Here is a 20960-nt window from a genome sequence, read left to right as displayed (position 1 = left end):
TTATAGTCAACTTTGTGGTTGCAACTACAAGTTGCAACCACAACGTTTTTTTAAAAAACCAGTAAACATACACATATAAGCCGCAGATATCTCTGCCGCTCCAGGTTTTCCACGACGATGCAGCAGCAGCAGAGGGGGCGGACACCCAAAATTTGAGTCATAACAGGTCAATTGAACATCACATTTATTACGGTTGAAAAAGAAAAAGTTGCCAAGTTTAGATTTAACAGAACTGATTACGGTAGTTTCCGAACGGTAACTGTAACAGTAAAAATGCTCATCCTTCATGTCTGCTACTAGCATGTGCTAAATGAAAATAGGCGCCTTCTTCATCATCATCATCATCATCATCATCATCATCATCATCATCATCATCATCATCATCATCATCATCATCATCATCATCATCATCATCATCTTCTTCTTCTTCTTCTTCTTCTTTAGATTTCAACAGCAGCTTGCATCCATTATTGTTGCACTACTGCCATCTATTGGATCCTAATATCTATGCCTCAAATTCTCATAATGATCCCAGTATTATTTTTAAAAAAGGAAAAATCTTCTTTTTCCCTTCAATGCTATTTAATTCCGTTTTAATAGGTGCTTTCTTCTTTGATTTCCAATTTTGACTTCCAATGATTCACTTCCTGCTAAAGAGCCCCCTGGTGGTTGAAGAATAATCCACATATAAGCCGCACTGGGCTATAAGCCGCATGGTTCAAAGCTTAGGAAAAAAGTAGCATAGTATAGTCCGGAAAATACGGAATATGAAAAAAAAAAGATGTAAATATTCTCAGGGGGCCGGTCTATGGAGGCGGGCCGGATACGGCCCGCTGGCCGTAGTTTGGGGACCACTGGCGTAGAGATAATCGTTTATACACGTTCCTCTAGGAGGATTTGCGTAAATCCCGGTTTTGCGCGTTTCTACTGTAGTAGAAACGGTCACTCCCAGACAGCAGCAACGGCCCTTCCTCAGTCACAAGGTCCAGACGGCTGTGTTCCACTTCTCTCCGAGGGGCCAAGGGCGTTAACCACATTACCTCCTCTCCTCATTCTCCACGTTTCTCTCTGTATTCTACCCTGAGTGTTTTATTTATTTATTTCCATATTCCGAGTCCTCTCCATTACGTTGGATTCATGCTGAGCTCTCGCCCTCCTCGGTCGCCATGCAAAATAACCACCATAAGGAGCACCTCTACAAGATCCTCGTTATAGGAGACCTCGGGGTCGGGAAAACCAGCATCATCAAGCGGTATGTGCATCATAACTTCAGCCCCAACTACCGAGCCACCATCGGAGTGGACTTCGCCCTCAAAGTCCTTACCTGGGACCAGGAGACGGTGCGACTGCAGCTGTGGGACATTGCAGGTACGGTGCCAACTTTTACGCACAAAGTATACGGAATGGGAGAAACACACAGTGGAGACCTACAGAAGTCAAAAGTATTCTTCGTTTGTCTTAACTTGGCTTTTAATAAACTGACTATTAAATTGCGCGGAATTTGTGGTTGAGGAGAAGCTGCATACTTAGGAACAAGTCATCTTTTTATCTCTGGAAAAGAAAAGTTGTTAAACAAAATTACGACTAATTACGTTTAATGCATGACTTTAATTTTGTCTGTACCTCCACCAGCAACTCAGTGAATTTTCTTTATGGGCACAAAATGAAAAAATAAAAAATAAAACCTTTGAAAATAAAAAAAATGTTTCAGCAGTTAGTTTTAAACTTTAAGATTTGACTTTTGGATTGTCTTTTTCTTTTGTAAAGGCCTGGCATAAAACCAAATGACTCTTAAATCAGCATATCTCTGATAAGAAATATTTCATGTCATAAAAAATATAATAATAATTTTAAGTGATTTTAATGAAGGAGGCTCTTCATTTCAGGTTCATCACATGCCATGTCTTCAGGACAGTGACAGTTGTTAATATGGATGATGTGGCTCACCACCCAGGACGGCATTCTGATGGAATTAGATACAAGCAGCCAGGAAAATTATTTTAAAAAGAGAATGATCAGTCAGCTGCGTTTAAGATGAGTTTTCCATTTTTTTATTCAGTTTTTATACATGTTTAGTAAGAAAATGTGATTAAAAAAAACATAAAAAGCTAATTTTTAAAAACATTTTGGGCATCAGAACAACCTTAAAATAGATGTGAAAACTGAAATGTAGAAACTGATAGACTGTTCTTACAGCAATGCTATTCATACATCCTGAAAGAGTTTATAATATCATCACAGTTTTGTTGCCCACAGAAATGAGTAATAATTCAGCCTTTTTTTATTTTTTTGCGATTAAACTCCAGTGGGCATGATGACAAACCTGAAGGCTACCACGGTTTCAATGTCACATGAGTGTCGGCTGAGGTTTAGAAGAATCCTCTGACCTTCTGCTCTCTCCCCTCCTGTGTGCTCTCTCCAGTAAGCGCAAGCAGTCATGTGGCTCAGACTCGTGAGGGAGATTTGAGGCCCAAGATTTCGTGTACAGAAAGCTTTTATTATGAACCTGAAACCTGAAAAAGGAAATGGCAAAGTAGTGTGAAGGTTTCCAGAGGTGGGAAAACCTCATTGGTTGTGCATTGTTTCCCCATTCAGTTTGGACCATAAAGCTTTTGGTAATATTCACTGTTCATAAATTTGTTCTTAAAATCATAAACTGAACATTTAGTTGTCACATGAGAAGACTTTCCCTTTTGTGGGAAAAGGTTTTGGTGGTTGATGATAGACTTAAGTTTCTCCAGTCAGTGGCATCATGAATCACTTGCTGTTTCTGTGTATTTTCCCAGGATAAACAACTTTGACTGTTCTATTTTGGTCGGCCATCTTTCAAAATATTGGGGCTCACTGGATGGCAGAGGTGGTTTCTCTGGCATGTAAAATAAAATCAGATAAGTTTTTGTCTTTCAAAGTGATGCAAATGCATTAAGAATTAGGAGCTTTAGCTTAGCTCTAAAACACAAAGTACACGTTTTGTTTATCCCACCTAAAATATGTATTAAAAAAAAGTTTATTAATATTTTTAAAAAAAACCTCTAAAATGTTTGCCGTTTTCTTCTTTATAACCCTTTGGAAATAAACCTCCAGATTCTATGTTCAGATGATTAATTTATTTTTGCGTTGTCCACAAGGCATGTTTTGATTTATACTTTAATTAATACTTATATTGAGCAGGTAGTTTTTAAACCTCTTCAGTGAAGTACAACATTTTTAAACTTTAATGTCATTGTTACACTTTGATTTGTATTTTTTCTCATTTTGCATCTCACCCTATCCTTTTATAAATATCCCAATAATAATCATTATCAAAACAATTGTATAATATATCTCCCGCAGTCCATTTTTTGTGGTTCCTAAAAAAGATCATAAGACAATACATTCTCTCTATATTTGGACAGACACTTGGACTCTTAAAAGAGTAATAATATATTACATTCCTCACTCATTTAAAAAGTGGTTATCACCAGAAAGTGTGACACCAAGGTTTCCTGTAACTTAAGGTGCAACTTTCTGCTTTGCATCAGCACTACTAAACTTAGCAGTATAGGGAAGTGCTTTGAAGACAACCTGCCTGTCCGATTTGTCCTTGAGCTAAGCTGACATGCTGCCAGCTGTTCTCTAGCTAATACTGTGCTTTTATCCACCTGTACATGTCAGAAACACCACAGCAGGACTCATCAAAAGAACTACCAATCTTTTCTTCTTCACCCATTTGAAGCAAGACACCATACTGAGTTAGGAAAGAGCTATGCATGAATTATTGCTTGAAGTTAACCAACTACTGTATGAAAACACTTAGAAGTTTAGTTTATTCTGCAGCTAACTTTAGTCGCGTGTGTACCAGCCACAGGTACACATTATCTCCCTCTACGGTGTTTTAAAACTCTGATCTCATCACTTTTCCCTCTTTTTTGTGCATCTGTGTGTGTATTTTTTCAGGTCAGGAAAGGTTTGGCAACATGACCCGTGTGTATTACCGTGAAGCTATGGGCGCCTTCATCGTCTTTGATGTGACTCGGCCGGCCTCCTTCGAGGCCGTCACCAAATGGAAGGAGGACTTGGATTCCAAGCTCACACTAGCCAATGGGAAAAATGTAGCCACTGTGCTTCTGGCTAACAAATGTGACCAGGGTCAGGAAGTACTGACCAATAATGGAATAAAGATGGACCAGTTCTGTCAGGAAAATGGCTTCGTTGGATGGTTTGAGACCTCTGCTAAGGTGAGAGAAACAGAGACGTGTGTACGAGCAGAAACATTAAAGGCGGTCTGAGTGGTTACAGCCCCGGTTTCAAGGCCTGTTTTATGAAAATGTCCTTAAGAGGCAGTTGACATCCTTGAGTCTGTCTGACCCAGCAACCAATTATCTTGTGAGGACATCACTAAAACGACACATTCAAAATGGGATGAGCTGAACTTCACAGGCTTAGTCTTCTATTTGTATTTGAATAAATCCTCAGTAATGGTGCAATGCTCCTTTTCCACAGAGACTCCCGGCACACACTACGTCTGTGTTTTTTCCAGGTCAGCAGCACTTGCATCAGGTGCTTTGTCTTCCAGAAAGGGTTGTCCACGAATGCAGTTGGAATACATTAGCTCTGTTCTCTAGTGGCTACACCAACTGTAAAGCAGTAGTCTCACATTTTGTGAGTCAGTCATGCAGAAATTAAGTTTGATTAATGCCATACGAGTACTTTCTACTTTCTGACTGTCCAAAATTGTCTCATGCAAAGACATTTTTAATGCTAAATTATAAGTGACCAAACCTGATGTGGAACCTTCGAAATATATGTAATATTCTAAAAATGAAAGGCCAATAATCTGATATATAACTGGGAAAAAGGAAAAATTTACATTAGCATGGAGAATAAAGTTCAAGCAAACATTGACAGAAAGTCAGTATAAATATTACCAGTCTATGACCAGTCTGTATGTCTGCACGTCAATGGATGTTAAGTCTGAGTGAGATCAGAGATGGACCATCTCTGAGCAGACCACAGAGATGTTGAACATGGATTGCAGACATGCAATCAGCTGCCCACTGCTCATAACGACCCAAGCAGTGATGTGTTCAGGGCCAAAATCATGTTCACAGTTCAACGGTCAAATTTGTCCAAGAGAATTCTTACTAATATTGCCATCTCTGGTTGGAATTTTGCCAAATTCAGACTTTAGTATTTTCATTACAAAAGTATTAATTAATTTCAAAATGGTTTTAAAGAAGCTTGGACTCTAATGTTTAAATATTACATCACTATGACAGTACATTTAAATTTGATGACGTGTTCAAGATTACTGTGTGCAAGCCACATTTGCTGTTTGCTACAAAAAGGAGGGTCATGGTGGCATTGGAGGAGCAGCAGAGATCCACAGCTCAGGTGAAATAGTCTGTGGTCTGCAAAATGTGCTAGTTGTGAACGTTATAGAAACGTGGCAACAATAGAGTGACTGTGTTAGAAAAGTCATGTGGGGGCATAGCAAATATCTGTTAAAGTGCTCTTGTCAGATAAGAGCAAAATGTTGTGGGGAATGTATGTTTGGACTGAACTGGAGCTATTTTGCAATTGCACAGGCACTTTTAGATGTTAGACTTGTAAACCCTTTAAAATTATGAATAGTTTTCCATCACGATTAACAGTTGTTCAGAATTTGTGCAGATTAATCACATAAAACCCCATTAAATATATTGAGATGTTTTGGATGTAACATAAAAATTGGCAAAAAAAGGTGAATTGATTTCTGTCAAATTGTACAACCAGTACAAATAAAAAAAAAACATTAAAACTTCTTATCAAGCAAATTAGTCTTTAGCCTAAATTGGGATAACACTACAGTAAGGAGTAAACGCAGGGAGTAGGTGTTCAGTCAAGAGTTTTTTAGTTTCCTTGTTTATTTTGGAAGCATTTGCAGTTGAAAGAAATAGGCACAATATGATTCAAATTAAAGGAAAGTAGTTGCTGACTGTTAGGTGATATACACATTAACACTCTGTTCACATCTCACTACGACAGTCTGGAATGTCACAACTGGATGGGAGAGATCAGAAATACTGTAGACTCCCCGTCGTTTTCCGCCCTCTTCCCCCCAGACACACAGAGTCAAACACCTGCGCTGGTATCCAAGAAGCCTCAGCTCTCCTCATATCAGGGCAAGTTCTGCTCCGAGTCAACACTATCTTTGTTTACCTCAAACAATTACTTTTTTCGACGAACTGCACAAAGCACAGCAGATAAAAAGAAAACGTGCGTAAACTTTATGTGAATAAAGTGTGGTGTGTTAGCAGGAAGCGAGATGCCTCACATCTTGTGTCAAATTGGCTCTCTACCTTCACAAGACTTGTAACAGGCCAAAATGCTGCAAAACTCAGAGTCAGTCAGTCTAGCATTATGTAACATTGTGTAGTATATCTCACTGTATAATGCAGCAGTGTGTCTTACAGCATAGGATATCATAGGATAATATAGCATAGCACAGAGCAAATGAGTGCATTCCAATGTGACAAAAGACGGACAAAAATTTTTTCAGGGTACTGTAACCTTAAAGACCCCAATGGAAACGCACAATTTGGGAAACGTAAAATACCCCTTTCCTTCACATAGCTGTTAAATCTTATTATTATTATTTTTGCTTTACTTGTTTATTTTTACAGTCACGTGTAAATGGATGAGTTTGCAAACAGATCACTTGCAACTTATGTGAATGAAAAGGTCAGACACAGATTGTTTCTATATTATTGCTGCTAACTGGCTCTCGCATTTAGTCCTGGTCCATTTCATTAGCTCACTTTCTGTAAAGGTTTTCTGTGAATTGTTCATAGCCTCACGATAACAATTTGTCGTCTCTCTGTAGCCATCACTTTGCAAACCATATTGTTGTTTTCCCTCACGTCACTGTCACTTTTCCGTGTTGTTTTCAGGAGAATATCAACATCGATGAGGCAGCAAACTGCTTGGTGAAACACATCATCGCAAACGAAAATGACATGCTGCAATCAGAAGTTCCCGACACAATCACCCCTCAGTTAGAGAAGGATAAAGGCGGGACTTGCTCCTCTTGCTTTCGATCTCAGTAATAACAACGTTCAGCTGTGGGACGTCCCTGTTCTGAGAGTAGTTTCACAAAAAGCTATATGCATGTGGACTGTCTTTGCAGGTGGAGGATACCGGTGCCAACTCTTTTCTTGTCTGGATTCTTGGGGCAGTGTGGCGGGGGGACAGAGAGCCAGTTGGCTCATGAACTGGATCGACTGAAAAAGACGGATAGCTGCAGCTGTGTCCGCTTGTCAGAGGCAGGGTCACCCCCTGAGTGTCTTCAAGCGCTGGCACGAACTCTTTGGTTATCATGGTGACACATTTAACAAGCAGATGCCCAGTGAGGTTTCAGCAAATCACAGGATATTTGTTCTAAAGATCTGTGGAGCCAATCATTTCATACAGACCGTGGCGACTCTCTTCTGTTCTCCCTCCCTCCCTCCACCCACGTTTTCTCTTCATCTCTTTTTCTTATCCATTAAAATGTGGGACAATAATACAATTTTCACCATCTAGCAAAAGCGAAAATACTTCAAAGTACACAAAAGGCAGCGTCCTTTTACAGTAATCTTTTCATTTGGTTTATATCTTTTTTTATGTTCCAGGAGAAATGGTGGCATGAGAAGTGCCTTGTATAGCTTGTTAAGATGAATGTAACTAAAATGCCTTTTCTAACACATATATTTAATGTTTTCAACATTTAGTCTTCACTTTGTTATTTATAAGTGCACTGATGTTGCACTTTTTTTTAGTTTTTCTCACTGAGATATACTTTCAAGCATTATTATAAGGAAATATGTAAAGTTATGTGTAATAAAGAGATCTGTGGTACATCAAAAACTATTATCTGTATTTAATTTGATGGTTTTACATAAGATGCTTTTCCCACTGTGAAATGGTTGTAACTTTCTGATGCAAATACTTATGTATATAGCTAAGACAGATGGTAGAACTGAAGATGTATTAAGTTATCAAACTGTTCACACGAAATAAAAGCCTTGCTGGTTTTAACTTTTTAATTTCTAATTTCTCTCCCAACATAAATAGAAATCATGCAAATATCATTTGCTTCATCACAAAACAATGTTGCTATAATAATGTTGCATTTTATTTTAGCTTAACTGTTGTGAACACCTCTGTTTGTAAAGTAAACGAAGTCTTTTAAAAATTGCTATAAGCAGAAATACAAAAGGAATTTGTTCTGTTTGCCCTCAACAAAGTTTTTTGTTGAGCACCATATGAAAGAGAACAAGGTATGAAGATAGTAGGCGAGAAACTAGCGTTGGAATCTATTATATCTTAACAGTGTATGAATTTCGCCATCAGAGGGCGCTCAGCACCATTGCAACATCGGTTGACGCTCTGGCAGGCTGAAAAAGTCCGCCATTGCTGAGAAAACAACTTACAGCAGATATTAGGAGCAGCTACTGTAATCGCTGTGCTTTTTGTTCACAAGTAAGCTGAGTCATAAATAATATTGATTGTAATGCTAGTAGCCTCTGATAAGTACCGTCTGGCAGCAAAAAAGGTGCTTCAATAGAACCGAACTGCCGATCCGAATGTGAAGCCGGAGTTAGCAGCAGGCTAAGGTAATGATTTCAACTGTTCGCGCTCGTGTGGGCTCGGATAGTCGGCTGTAATAGGGCCGCAAAATATTTTCTTCATATGTATTTGAGTTCAGTTAATGAAAGTTATGTTGGAGTAGATTTACAGTGAAGTCAGTAGTGAGTATATCTGTTTACTGTTGTGCCGCTCCTTGATTATTGTGTTTAGCGGTTGACGCTCTGGCCGCTGAAGAAGTCCACCATGCTGATAAAACAGCTTACAGCAGACATTAGGAGCAGCTACTATAACCAGGGGTGAAAGTAGTTTTAAATTCTTGGGGGTACTTTGACAAAAGTATAAAGCACACTTTGGAGTTTCTATGCTGATGAAATTTTTGCGACGCGATAAAAGCTGTGTAGCTCTTGAATTGCTACAAAGTGGAGCTGTATTTCCATCAGCCCACTCACTGGCTGCAATGTCGACACGTTGAGATGCCGTGAGACCTAAATTCTGAACATAGCCTTCCACATCAGGTTGATGGGGTAACAGGTCCGGTCCAGAAGGGAACCACAGACATCTCTCCCAGGCCAAACTAGACACATAGACCATCTTCATCAGTTCATTTAAAATCCTGAATCGTATTCAAAAACAATCTATTTATTATTAATAATAATGTCACCAAAAGCTGCTACTGCTGCTCATCTGATGGAGACATAAGAGAGAAGCTACTATTCTTTTAAAAACAGATATAAACATTTGTTTACCAGTTGGTTAAATAGTTAGAATACAAGAAAAGTGAAAAACCAACAGACGTATAACCAGTTTACAGGAAAGCATAGAAATTGACTAATTTATCTCCTTTCCGGCTATCAGCAATGTGGGCTGCTGATGCTGTACTGCTGTTGGTGTCGAGCTCTCAGTTACACAGAAAAAGCTGGAAGACATTGCGTTCTGTTCTATTGTTTACGTTTCCACACCGTACGGAATTAATGTGTTCGAGTGGGTCGTTTACAACCCATCAGATATGGAGCGGCAGCAGCATCATTTCTTTGGGATCATTTCTATGCTAACATGTAAAATTATTAAACCAAAATTATTTCTTTGCTCTTCTCCAAGCAGGCAAAATTTCTTGTCACAATTTACAACAGCAGCAGCAGAGAATGTCTGTAAGTTACATTTAATTTTACTTTTAAGATATTTTTAAGTCAAGTATGATTCAAAAATTGAAACCTGATATAGTAATGAAAAATCCAACTTAAATTAATGGTTTTAATATACCATTGTCAATCTAAACTTAATATTTAACCATTAAGATCCCTGTTTTAATCCCTAGCCTCCAAAAATATACCCTTCTTAAGTCCGTCATGGTGCCTCAAATGATTAAGTGACGCAGTTGCAAAGTTTTAATAGTTTGAGTCATGCAGAACTGATTTGATCGTTTCCATATCAACGATCAGAAGCAAGACATTCCCCCAGAACTACAGTGAGCTCATTGTAGCTATGACCTCATCTATGACAAAGATCAAAGAACATCTGAGGTTATGAATGCTTGGCTCTCAAAACAAGAGGTTATACCCAAGCATCTCTTTGTTAGTGATCACTGTGTTCAACAAGTACTTTTACCATGGAACAAATTGCATTCAAAACCATTTTTTTCCCAATTACTTTTGGAGCAGGTTATTTAATAACAACAGGAGTAAGAAAGATTTTCAACGAGCTGCTTCCAGGAGTTACGTTCGATATCACTAGTTACAAGGATGAGAACGAATATGATGAGTTTGATGCGTATCTGTTCAAACCTTCCTCTACTGTGACAAAAACATCAAACCAAAACGCACAGCAAGCTTCCCCGGCTGGGGCAGTTTATAGTGGCTCAACAGGACATAAAAAACAGACGGATTATTCAGATCACTCTGACAGGGACACAGCGGATGAGGACAACGATTTCCCCAGTTCTCCCAAAGTACACAGACTGAGAAGGGTTGGAGCAATAAGGAGGAAATCAAGGCGTCCAAAAACTCAACCTGAGGTCTGAGGAAAGCAGCATTACAAGGCCGGACCCATCAAGAAAAATCGTCCTAGGGAGCGATTTGGCCAATCTTCCAAAAGAGCTAACTTTCCCGGCTTGGGACGTTTGCTCTGCAAAGAAGAGACCTGACTATCAAACCTTAACTTGTCTGCTGCAGAAAAGGCGTTCCCAGGTCAGCCGAGAGACACACTCCCTCCAACGTATCCTGGGTCTTCCCTTGGCTCTCCTCCCGGTTGGACGTGCCCGGAACACCTCACCAGGTAGGCCAGGAGATATTCTGACCAGATGCAAGAGCCACCTCAACTGGCTCCTCTTGACGTGAAGGAGCAGCGGCTCTACTCTGAGTCCCTCCCAGATGACCGAACTTCTCATCCTATCTCTAAGGGAGAGCCCAGACACCCCACGGAGAAAACCCTTTTCGGCTCTTGGGACGTGGAATGTCCCAAGAGCCGAATAATTAATAATAATTAGTTATTAATTAATTCAATTATATAATAAAATTATATAATTGAATTAATTTAATTCAATTATATAATTGAATTAATTAATAATCAAATTATTATTTAATAATAAATATTATTGTAATAATATTTATTATGATAATATTTCCTTAGGGCTCTTGATGTTGCAGGGTTGTGTTGGCTCACACGACTCTGCAATATCGCATGGACATCAGGGGCAGTTCCCCTGGATTGGCAGACTGGGGTGGTGGTCCCCCTGTTTAAAAAGGGGGACCTGTGCTCCAATTACAGGGGGGTCAGACTCTTAAGCCTCCCTGGTAAGGTCTATTCAGGGGTCCTGGAGAGGAGGGTCCATCGGATAGTCGAACCTCGGATTCAGGAAGAGCAGTGTGGTTTTCGTCCTGGTCGTGGAACACTGGACCAGCTCTACACCCTCAGCAGGGTCCTGGAGGGTGCATGGTAATTCACCCAACCAGTCTACAAAACATGTGTTTTGTGGACTTGGAGAAGGCGTTCAACCGTGTCCCTCGGGAGGCCCTGTGGGGGGTACTCCGGGAGTATGGGATACTGGGCCCTTTGATACGGGTTGTCTGGTCCCTGTATGACCGGTGTCAGAGTCTGGTCCGCATTGCCGGCAGTAAGTCGGGCTCGTTTCCAGTGAGAGTTGGACTCCGCCAAGGCTGCCCTTTGTCACAGATTCTGTTCATTACTTTTTTGGACAGAATTTCTAGGCGCAGCCGAGGTGTTGAGGGGATCCGTTTTGGTGGCCTTAGGATCGCATCCTGCTTTTTGCGGATGATGTGGTCCTGTTGGCTTCATGGAACGTGATCTGCGCTCTCACTGGAGCGGTTCGCAGCGAGTGTGAAGCGGCCGGATGAGGCTCAGTGCTCCAATCGAGGCATGGTCTTGAGCCGGAAAAGGGTAGAGTGCCTTTCGGGTCAGGGGGTGCTGCCTCAAGTGGAGGGTTTAGTTCTGGGGATTTGTTCACGAATGAGGGAAGAGTAGCGGGAGATGACAGGCGGATTGGGGCAGGTCTCCGTGGCGGGCGTTGTACGGTCCGTCGTGGTGAAGAGAGCTGAGCAAAAGCGAAGCTTCGATTTACGGTCGATTACGTTCCGCCCTATCTATGGTCATGAGCTTTGGTATGACGAAAGAACGAGATCACGGGTAAGCGGCCGAAATGGGTTCCTCGCAGGGGTGGGTCTCCCTTAGAGATAGGGTGAGAAGCTCGGTCATCGGGAGGGACTCAGTAGAGCCGTGCTCCTCCACGTCGAGAGGACCAGTTGAGGTGCTCGGGCATTGGTCAGGATGCCTCCTGGACCCTCCTGGTGAGGTGTTCGGGCACGTCCACGGGAGGAGGCCTCGGGGAAGATTCAAGACACGCTGGAGGGACTATGTCTCTTGGCTGGCCTGGGAACGCCTGGGGATTCCTCCGGAGGAGCTGGAAGAAGTGGCTGGGGAGAGGGAAGTCTGGGCCTCCCTTCTGAAGCTGCTGCCCTCGCGACCCGACCCCGGATAAGCGGAAGAAAATGGATGGATGGATGATAATATTTATAGTATTTATGATAAATAATAATATTCATGATAATATAAATAATAATATATAATATTTATGAGAATATAAATATCTATATTCTCATAATTATTATTTATATTCTGTTATATAAATAATACACATTATTTATATATTGTTATATATAAATAATATATTTATATATAATAAACACACTGATTGTGTTTTTAACAAAATCTGTGTTTATCATTAAAAAAAGCACTGTACTATTATGATTAAAAAAGAATAGCAATATTATATAAAGTTATTATGACTTAATAACATAACAATATTAAATTATAATAACAAAGTTATTATTGTTATTATTACTATTGTTTTTTAATAATAATAATAATAGTACTAATAATATCCCCACAAAAAAATCAGAATATCCAGTCCATTACAATCTTATGTTTTTATGGCTTGACTTTTATTTTTGTGATTATTAATAAGTGATCAATGTGGTATATTATCTACTGCAGCTGTTAGCTAATTAAACACCTGCTGTACTAATGATCTGTCAGAGTTGGTGTTTAAGTCTTAAGCCTTTTATTTTCTAACTGAACTCAAACAGAATTCCACACCACATCTACATCTTAAGGTTGTCAAAGTCAAGCTATCATAATTGAACTACTTCCCTCTCCCTCCATATTTTTTTTCTTAATTACCTTTTTCCTGACCTGTTAATCTAGTGATAGTGTAGCAAAGCACTGCATCCCTTTGTCTTTTATCAGGCATACATTTAACATTTTGTGTGTTTTATTTAACTGCCACTGCCTCCCCTTTCAACACTTCTCTCCAAATTTATCGACTGTGTAGTAAGTCTCGTCCCAGCCTCGGTCTCTGTATTTTTACAGCAGCTGGTTTATTGAGATGGTCATATATATATATATATATATATATATATATATATATATATATATATATATATATATATATATATATATATATATATATATATATAGGGAACACTTAAACAACACAATATAACTCCAAGTAAATCAAACTTGTGTGAAATCAAACTGTCCACTTAGGAAGCAACACTGATTGACAACGGGGACCCTCGTCGGGTCAATCAGTGTTGCTAACTAAGTGGACAGTTTGATTTCACAGAAGTTTGATTTACTTGGAGTTATATTGTGTTGTTTAAGTGTTCCCTTTATTTTTTTGAGCAGTATATATATACACATGTGTATATTTTTTATATTCAACAATTTAATTTCACACAATTATCACGGTAAAAGCCATTTGTTTGTTAAATACTCAATGAAACATATTGTTGTAAATGACGTATAGTCACAGAACGAGGTAATTAGTCCAAGTTTGTCATTTATTTAATGTTCAGAAACTACAGGCTGTAATGAGCCACAGCAAAGGTAAAGCAACCTGAACAGATGATCAACTCTATACCACTCGCACCTTTTTACTCTCCATCTCTCTCTGTCATTTAAGCACACCCGTTGCCATGGCAACCTCCTGCGCTCCACAAACCAACCAGAGATTATGTCAAAAACATAACATTCAGTCCGTTATGATATTAGGTTTGTAGGTTTGATATTTATTTTTGCAATCATTAATAAACCTCTCATGAACACAGCAGCGGTTGATTAGTTAATTTTAAACTCCTTCTGGTAATGGAACTGAAAGGCACAGAATTGCGCAACACCTTGTTGAAACAATAATTACTGAGATTATTATTTTTGTTGGGTCATTAACTTGAGCGCTTTTTTTGATTTTTTTGTTGTTCTTTAATAAAGTTAATAACGTTTTAAGCGAGTCAGAGGAGGACGTGCGGATCTCAGCGTCCTGGCAGCGTTCAGTTTGTCACCTAAAGCCGAGATCGACTCAAAACCTTCCGCGATCCACGTATTTCACCGCTGCTCTAGCAAAGCACGAACAGTTCAGAAACAACATGAAATAGAAAAAAAAATTATTTATTAACTCATTAAGTCGTGTTTTAGATTGTTCTTGACAAACTAATCAGTCACGGTTAATTAGTGGGCGCAGTCGCGGCTGCACAGTGAACCCATTGATTTTTTACAGCAGACAGTGGCTCCTCTCTCTTACAGGTACTGCGGACCCCCTCTAAATCTTTTAGGGGTATGCAGTACCCTGCCGTACCCCCTTACTCTCACCCCTGACTATAACCGATGTGCTTTCTGGTCACAGTTTATGCTAAATAAATATGCTACACCAGAAGTGACCCGGCCCATCATTTTCTGTCTTTATGCACGCCACTTTTAAAAGCCTAGCCCTCACTTCTTCCCTCCCAAAACTCAGCTGATTACCACATAACATTATGGTTATTCAGCTTTTGGTCTGGGTGTGCCACCTAAGATTATTTTTAGCTCCCTTTCAGGTGCCCCTGAATTCAAACCATTCTTACGTGTTTGTAATGTTCTGAAGAAATGCTGAAAAACATCTAGACAAAACTAATGACTCCTTGTTCTTTATTGACCTGCCCTTTGCTTAGGACATGACTGCATTCAGGAAAGCACACTTACTTAAATCTGTCTCTTCTTTCATTTTATCCCTGCCAAACACTTTAAGTAGACTTTATTAACACTGATAACTAATTAGAAAAGCGCTTTCAGGTTTCAAGATTGAAACGGCCACAAACACTAATTACCGGATCTCTCTCTGCATTTTGTGCTTGATTTAACTTTGTGGTTTGCTTCCCTTCTTGTTAGGTAAAAGATTCTGTTCCAAGGCAGAGAGTCAATTAGACATGGCTGTACAGTTTGCTATGCCGGTTGATTATTAGTCATTAGTAATGACTGGATGAGACTTTTTGGGATTGATGTCCCCATTTTTGATTAATCACAGTGTGAATGTAATTGGACAGCAAGGTTAGGCAAAGGCTAGAGTTGTGTGGGGATTTTCCTCTGCTGTCATCTGAGTCAAAACCCTTTTTTGAACACCCACACAGACAAAAAGAAAAAAACATATACTGATCATCAGAGCAGTTTACAGATTCATATCTCACTCTCTTTTGGTCTCTAAGGCAACCCACTACCAACCTAGAGGCAGTTACTCTTTGTACATAATCTGTCCTTTTTCCTTCATATTTTTTTAAATTTTTTTGGCACATTAAAGGGAAAAACGAGTGATGGAGCAACACCAACAAGGGACTATAATCACAAGACTTCTTAGTAAATCAGAAGAAGGGAATATACTGTACATGATTTCAGCATGACATTTTTACCCTGTTTCTTTACCTCTTCCAGCACTAAGTAATGACATATAAACATTCTTTTACATTCACCCAGTTTTTATTTCCACTGCTAATAAAGTGGGGTATATAGGTTCAGATTTTTTTTAATTATTATTATTGTTCATAAAAGGTAAAAATAAGAAAAAGCATGAATACTTTCCTCAACGGTTTTACCCCTGAGACAAAAACCAACTATAGGTAAATACATACATCTGAATAATAAAATATTATGACCATCTCAATAAACCAGCTGCTGTAAAAATACAGAGACCGAGGCTGGGACGAGACTTACTACACAGTCGATAAATTTGGAGAGAAGTGTTGAAAGGGGAGGCAGTGGCAGGTTTTCTCTGCCTCTGAAATGAATACACAGTAAAAGGGAATCGATAGGAAGAGCCTGGAGACACTTAGGAGGATGAATGAAAATAGTGTCTGCGTCTTGAGCTTTGATCGATAAATGTGTGTGTATAAATGCTGCTGTGTGCCCACTTGTTTTTCTTTGTATCTCTTGGAAAATACAGAAAGCGTAAGGGCGAACACATTCAGTGCCAAGATTTGCCATTAGAGGAATATTAAGAATAAGTTTAACGTAGCCCTCAGGCTGAGACTGTGGTTAAGCATTTACGTTGCATTTAGCCTTCGGGGGACTACAGAATGCATAATCTCGATACAGAATCACCAAATATGCAGAGTACGTTCCAGGTCAATGAAAAGCATCTTAAAAAGATCAAGTTCTGAGCTTTGAATAGGCCCAAAACCTTTCCATATCTTAATTCTCAATTAATTCTTTCTGGTTTTACTGGTCTTTTTGGGTCACTGTTATGTCACATAATGCAGCTCTGATTCAGCTTAAATTTTTTGCCTTTGAGCCACCTCTTCTGCAAGATATAATTCATTATGGAGCCCAAGACAGTGAACAGAGCAGGTCCTGTTGCATCTCCAAACTGTGATATGTTCAAACCGTGATATGTCTACCTCCATGCTTCACAATTGGTGCTTTTAATAGAATGCTGTATTTAATTTAAGTCAAACATGTCCCCCTTCCATCAGAGTCCAAATAATTAAACTTTGGGCTTATCTGATGATATTCTTATTAAAAGAGTTTCTGCCTACTTGTAAAATGTCCTCCACTGACTATTTTCTGTACAAAGGAATGACTGATTTCTATAAGTATAAGAGTCAGAATTTATTATATTTGTCATATCATTACAGAAAAAAAATCGGTCTTTGTGGAATTTTCAATTAATGTGAGAGATAACATTTATTTTCCAATAATATGAATCAATAAAGTATGTTTGAATTTGAATTTAATTTGAGTTAGCAGTCGTAGTTGTGAGTTACATTACTTCAAAATTCTAGAATTTGTCAAAATTAACATTGAACATCCATATCTAAACATGTTAAAGGGTCAGTATTATGTAAAATCAACTTTTTTTAGCTTTACATGATGTCGAAATGTTATTCCCTCATCAAAAACATACCTGAAATGTTGCTTTGATTCTTACATGCATGTTTGAGAAATCATTTAATCTCCCCTGGTAGTCATTCTGGCTGCAGAAACGTGTGGTGTAACAGAGTGCTGCCTTTTCAACAAAGCTCCTTATTGAAGCTACAGTTTCCAAACCAATTTTCTGCATCACAAAGCACTGCTGGCTCCTTCAGACTAGCCAGCAGCATTTAGTAAACACCTGGTGGAACTGTGCATCTGCTGAGCTCATTATACAAACTACTTCTCAGTGAGACGCTGGCAAAAATGTTGCTGAACCTGAATGGCTGATTGAGGAGTGCTGTTCTGATGACTTGCTGAAAACGGAGTGTCGAAAAGAGCACAAGCTTCTTAAAGAGACGGAGGTCCAATTTCAAGGCAATACATTGTGAGGTCAAATTTCTTTTAAGTCATGTTTGATTTATACAGCATTTTTGTAACAACTGAAGGTAACATAGTTACTTGATTATGCTGTACTTGAAATGGAATGGAATATACATAATACTGCCCCTTTAAAAACAGACTTTCTAACAGTGTCTCCGTGTTTTTAAGATGATTATAGTATAGTATAGTGTAGTACTTTTGTGCTCACTGGTTTTGTCCTGTCCCTGTCTTTTTCTAACTTGTTCTCTTAACTACAATAAAAACAGGGATTTTCCTTCAAAACTATTAGGAGAAGAGAAATTGATCCTAAATGTAGGGGTCAAAGTCTCAGTTGTGCCATTTTCTACTTTTCTCTAACCACTGTACCTGCAAGTACGGCCAAAATAACTTGCATCCTGCTCCCTCTGCATTTACTGCTTGGAGGCTGTGTACCACTGCTCAGTCTGTTTTAAAACTGATTGCAGAGCTCTCATTCCTGCATACTTTATTATCTGTAACCCTCATTAAGCCTAATGAGACCACAGCTCTAGTTTTCATCTACAAAGTATGCTGGTCAGACTTGCCTGTTTTTCAGGAACTGACGTAGCACCTTCAAACACTTCCTAGGAATTGCAGTTCTCAGTTAGTCTTCTCTTTAAAATTGTTTATGAAACAGTCTTCAGAGTACATGAAGGCCTAGTGCCTTTGTCTCAGGGAGCGTTTTAAAGCTCTTTTGAAGACTTCTGAAACTGAACAGTCTTACTGTTGTTCTTAAACTCGACCTTTTGCCTGTATTTTGTTCAATGTTACTTATGTTTTCCTTGTTTTTTAAACTTAATGTCATACTTATAAGTTGGCACCAGCCCTGCAACTCGCTATAGGATTGGGTATAGAAGATAAGTGGATATTCTACCTGTTAATTTGAGAAACATAAATTATTGATGTATCTTCATTCTACATGTCCTGTCTTGCTGAGGTAAACATTATAATAGGTCTGGTTGCCTTTGTAATTTCAGGGCATATTTGTTCTACAACAAAAGAGTAGAGGGAAGTTTCCCCTGTTGCTTAACTGACTACTCATTTTAAGAAATGATAAACTACACTTTGTTGGGGAAACAAAGTGAGCAGATTGTCACAGTCAAAGAGAAAAAACGAGACGCATGCACATAAAAAATAAAAATGAAAAAAAAAATGACCCTGAAGCTTTTTCATATTGAAAAGTATAAGCTAAATTTTGAGTTGGTTCGTGATTAAGGATAAACTCATCAACAGTTATTCTCCCTCATACATACACACACACACGCGCACATGCCCACGCGCACACACACACACCTGACACTGATTACACTTTAAGATTTGTTTTTCGATGAGCTCCCTCTGAATGGCATCTGGGCTCGTCTTTGAGGACAGGATCAGCATGTCAGACATTGGAGAGAGTCCCAGAGCAGAGCTGTGGAGTCCTCCACATTAAAACGGAGTCTGTTCAAGTGGATTAGGCATCTGCTATCTTCTTGATGACACCCAGATGATCAGGTTTGGATTTGTCCCTTGACACTTGCTGGAGAGTATTTACTTCTCACATGGCTTAGAATATTTGTGTCTGGCTGAAAAAGCAAAGGGCTGGTTATGATGATGGAGCCTGCCAGGCAGAAAGCCAGAGGTCATTAAACCTTTCTTCAGGACAAACTTACTGATTTAATGACATAAACAGCAAACAATTCAGATCTCAATATTTATCATGGAAAAAAATCTACATGCCAGGTCTTCATCCTGTTAAGCTGACCTTTAATCTTGATTCATAGAGAATTTTGACTTCAAAAAATCTTAGCTGTCACTCTAACCAGATGAGATTGAAAAAAGCTGGATTTCTTTTAAGGGTCAGGGCTGACTGTATGTTATCTTCTCAACAGAGTTATTTGAAGACTTTTTTTTTAGTTGATCTGAAAAAAAAGTGCCATTATTTAAAATAATGTTTCCAAACTCTGAATTTTTACCAGGTACATAAACCAGTTAAACAAGTGTAAATCCTCGGAGTGTCATGTTCATATTCTTCCAAGAGGGTCTACATTTTCTGATAATTTTCCGATAACTTTTCAATTTACAAACACTGTCTCTGTGGCAAGACGTCAAGACTAAGGTTCAAATATCAACATTGCAAAGTTAGAGGGGACAAGAACCTTGGGTTTATGCTGATTCCCAAGGCTTCCTCACAACCCTTCCCTTGCTCTACTTTCACCTAAGGCTCTTCTAAGATCAAAGTCAGGTAGAACCGATGCTTATGTTGTCCCACAGATTTGTGTGCTCATGTTACTACTGAGGATTACTGACATCTTAGGGCTATCTCTGGCTTTCTCGCAGTGCTTGCTGGGAAAACATTGACCTTGCAACCTGCAAACACTAAAGCTAGAAAGGAAATGATTCAAGGACATTGGTAAGTGAATTTGGAAGATATGCATAATGGATCTTGTCCTGTCATCCAAATACCTGCTGTGCATTATTCTCTGGAGGACAAAAAACACCTAGTACGAATCCATCCTCAAACCGAGGGCAGTGCGGAGTCAAATACATTTTAAGATAGGCTCATATCTTGCTAATGCAGTTTTTTGTTTCCCCCCTCCTCCCCCCGATTACACAACTCACATTGAAATTCACACCTCTGCTGTCTGCCACTGTCTTCTGCTGTTGCTTGGTCTTTTTTGATGAAGTGATTTTATTCTGTATGTTTGATGCTGCACTGCCATCTGTAGAAACCACCGGGATGTTTTCCTGTCACATCATCACACAATTGCACCTTATGCGTACATCCAATCCTCTTTCCATTCCAGAAAGCCGAGGGAGGACTTGTCGGAGTAATTCAGTAAAAATCTAATTGCTCTGTCTTTATATCAAGTGTCTCTCTGCTTGGGAAGTTAATTGCCTCTGCAGTGTGTTTGTCCCTGGGACAGATCTTATCGTAGAAGCAACAGCATGTGTCATTGTGAGTTTGTGGGAGTGTGTTTGCTGGCACACTTTGCCTTGGCAGAGAAAAGGCAACATGGGATATTGGTCAGCGGTGTGCTCAGCCTCCTGCAGATGTATAGAAAACCTAGTCCACACAGGATCTCTGCAGTGATGTGACCTTGTTCTGTGTGTCTGTGTATTTCAGCGTGTGTGCATCAATACTGTATCCTCCCAGGTATTTGCAGCTGCATTGAGTTGGGTCATCTTTTCTGTTATTCACTTGAGATGCAGAGTGTGAATTTGTACTTTTGGAATCGGTGCCCGCGGACTAGGCTGAGCAGCTG

The 20960-nt window shown here is 39.3% G+C and overlaps 1 protein-coding gene across 1 annotated transcript; it reads left to right on the top strand.

The window, feature by feature from the left end:
- The first annotated feature begins 642 nt into the window (after positions 1 to 642).
- rab38a (RAB38a, member RAS oncogene family) lies at positions 643 to 8037 on the top strand. The gene is made up of 3 exons (XM_008425502.3): positions 643 to 1368; positions 3937 to 4217; positions 6912 to 8037. Exons 1-3 carry the CDS (start codon positions 1167 to 1169, stop codon positions 7065 to 7067), a joined length of 639 nt encoding a protein of 212 aa, XP_008423724.1. The 5' UTR covers positions 643 to 1166; the 3' UTR covers positions 7068 to 8037.
- Positions 8038 to 20960: the final 12923 nt, after the last annotated feature.

Source organism: Poecilia reticulata, chromosome 13, assembly GCF_904066995.2.
Source record: "Poecilia reticulata chromosome 13, P_reticulata-male-v2, whole genome shotgun sequence".
NCBI lineage: Eukaryota > Metazoa > Chordata > Actinopteri > Cyprinodontiformes > Poeciliidae > Poecilia > Poecilia reticulata.
The sequence above is the reverse complement of the archived record's forward strand: the minus strand, read 5'-3'. Positions and strand labels throughout refer to the sequence as shown.

Excerpts from the sequence above, each read along its gene's own strand:
- rab38a (XM_008425502.3), top strand. The coding sequence starts at position 1,167 with ATGCAAAATAACCACCATAAGGAGCACCTCTACAAGATCCTCGTTATA. Across the intron at positions 1,369-3,936 it reads GCAGCTGTGGGACATTGCAG|GTCAGGAAAGGTTTGGCAAC; the intron begins GTACGGTGCCAA and ends GTATTTTTTCAG. Across the intron at positions 4,218-6,911 it reads GGTTTGAGACCTCTGCTAAG|GAGAATATCAACATCGATGA; the intron begins GTGAGAGAAACA and ends TGTTGTTTTCAG.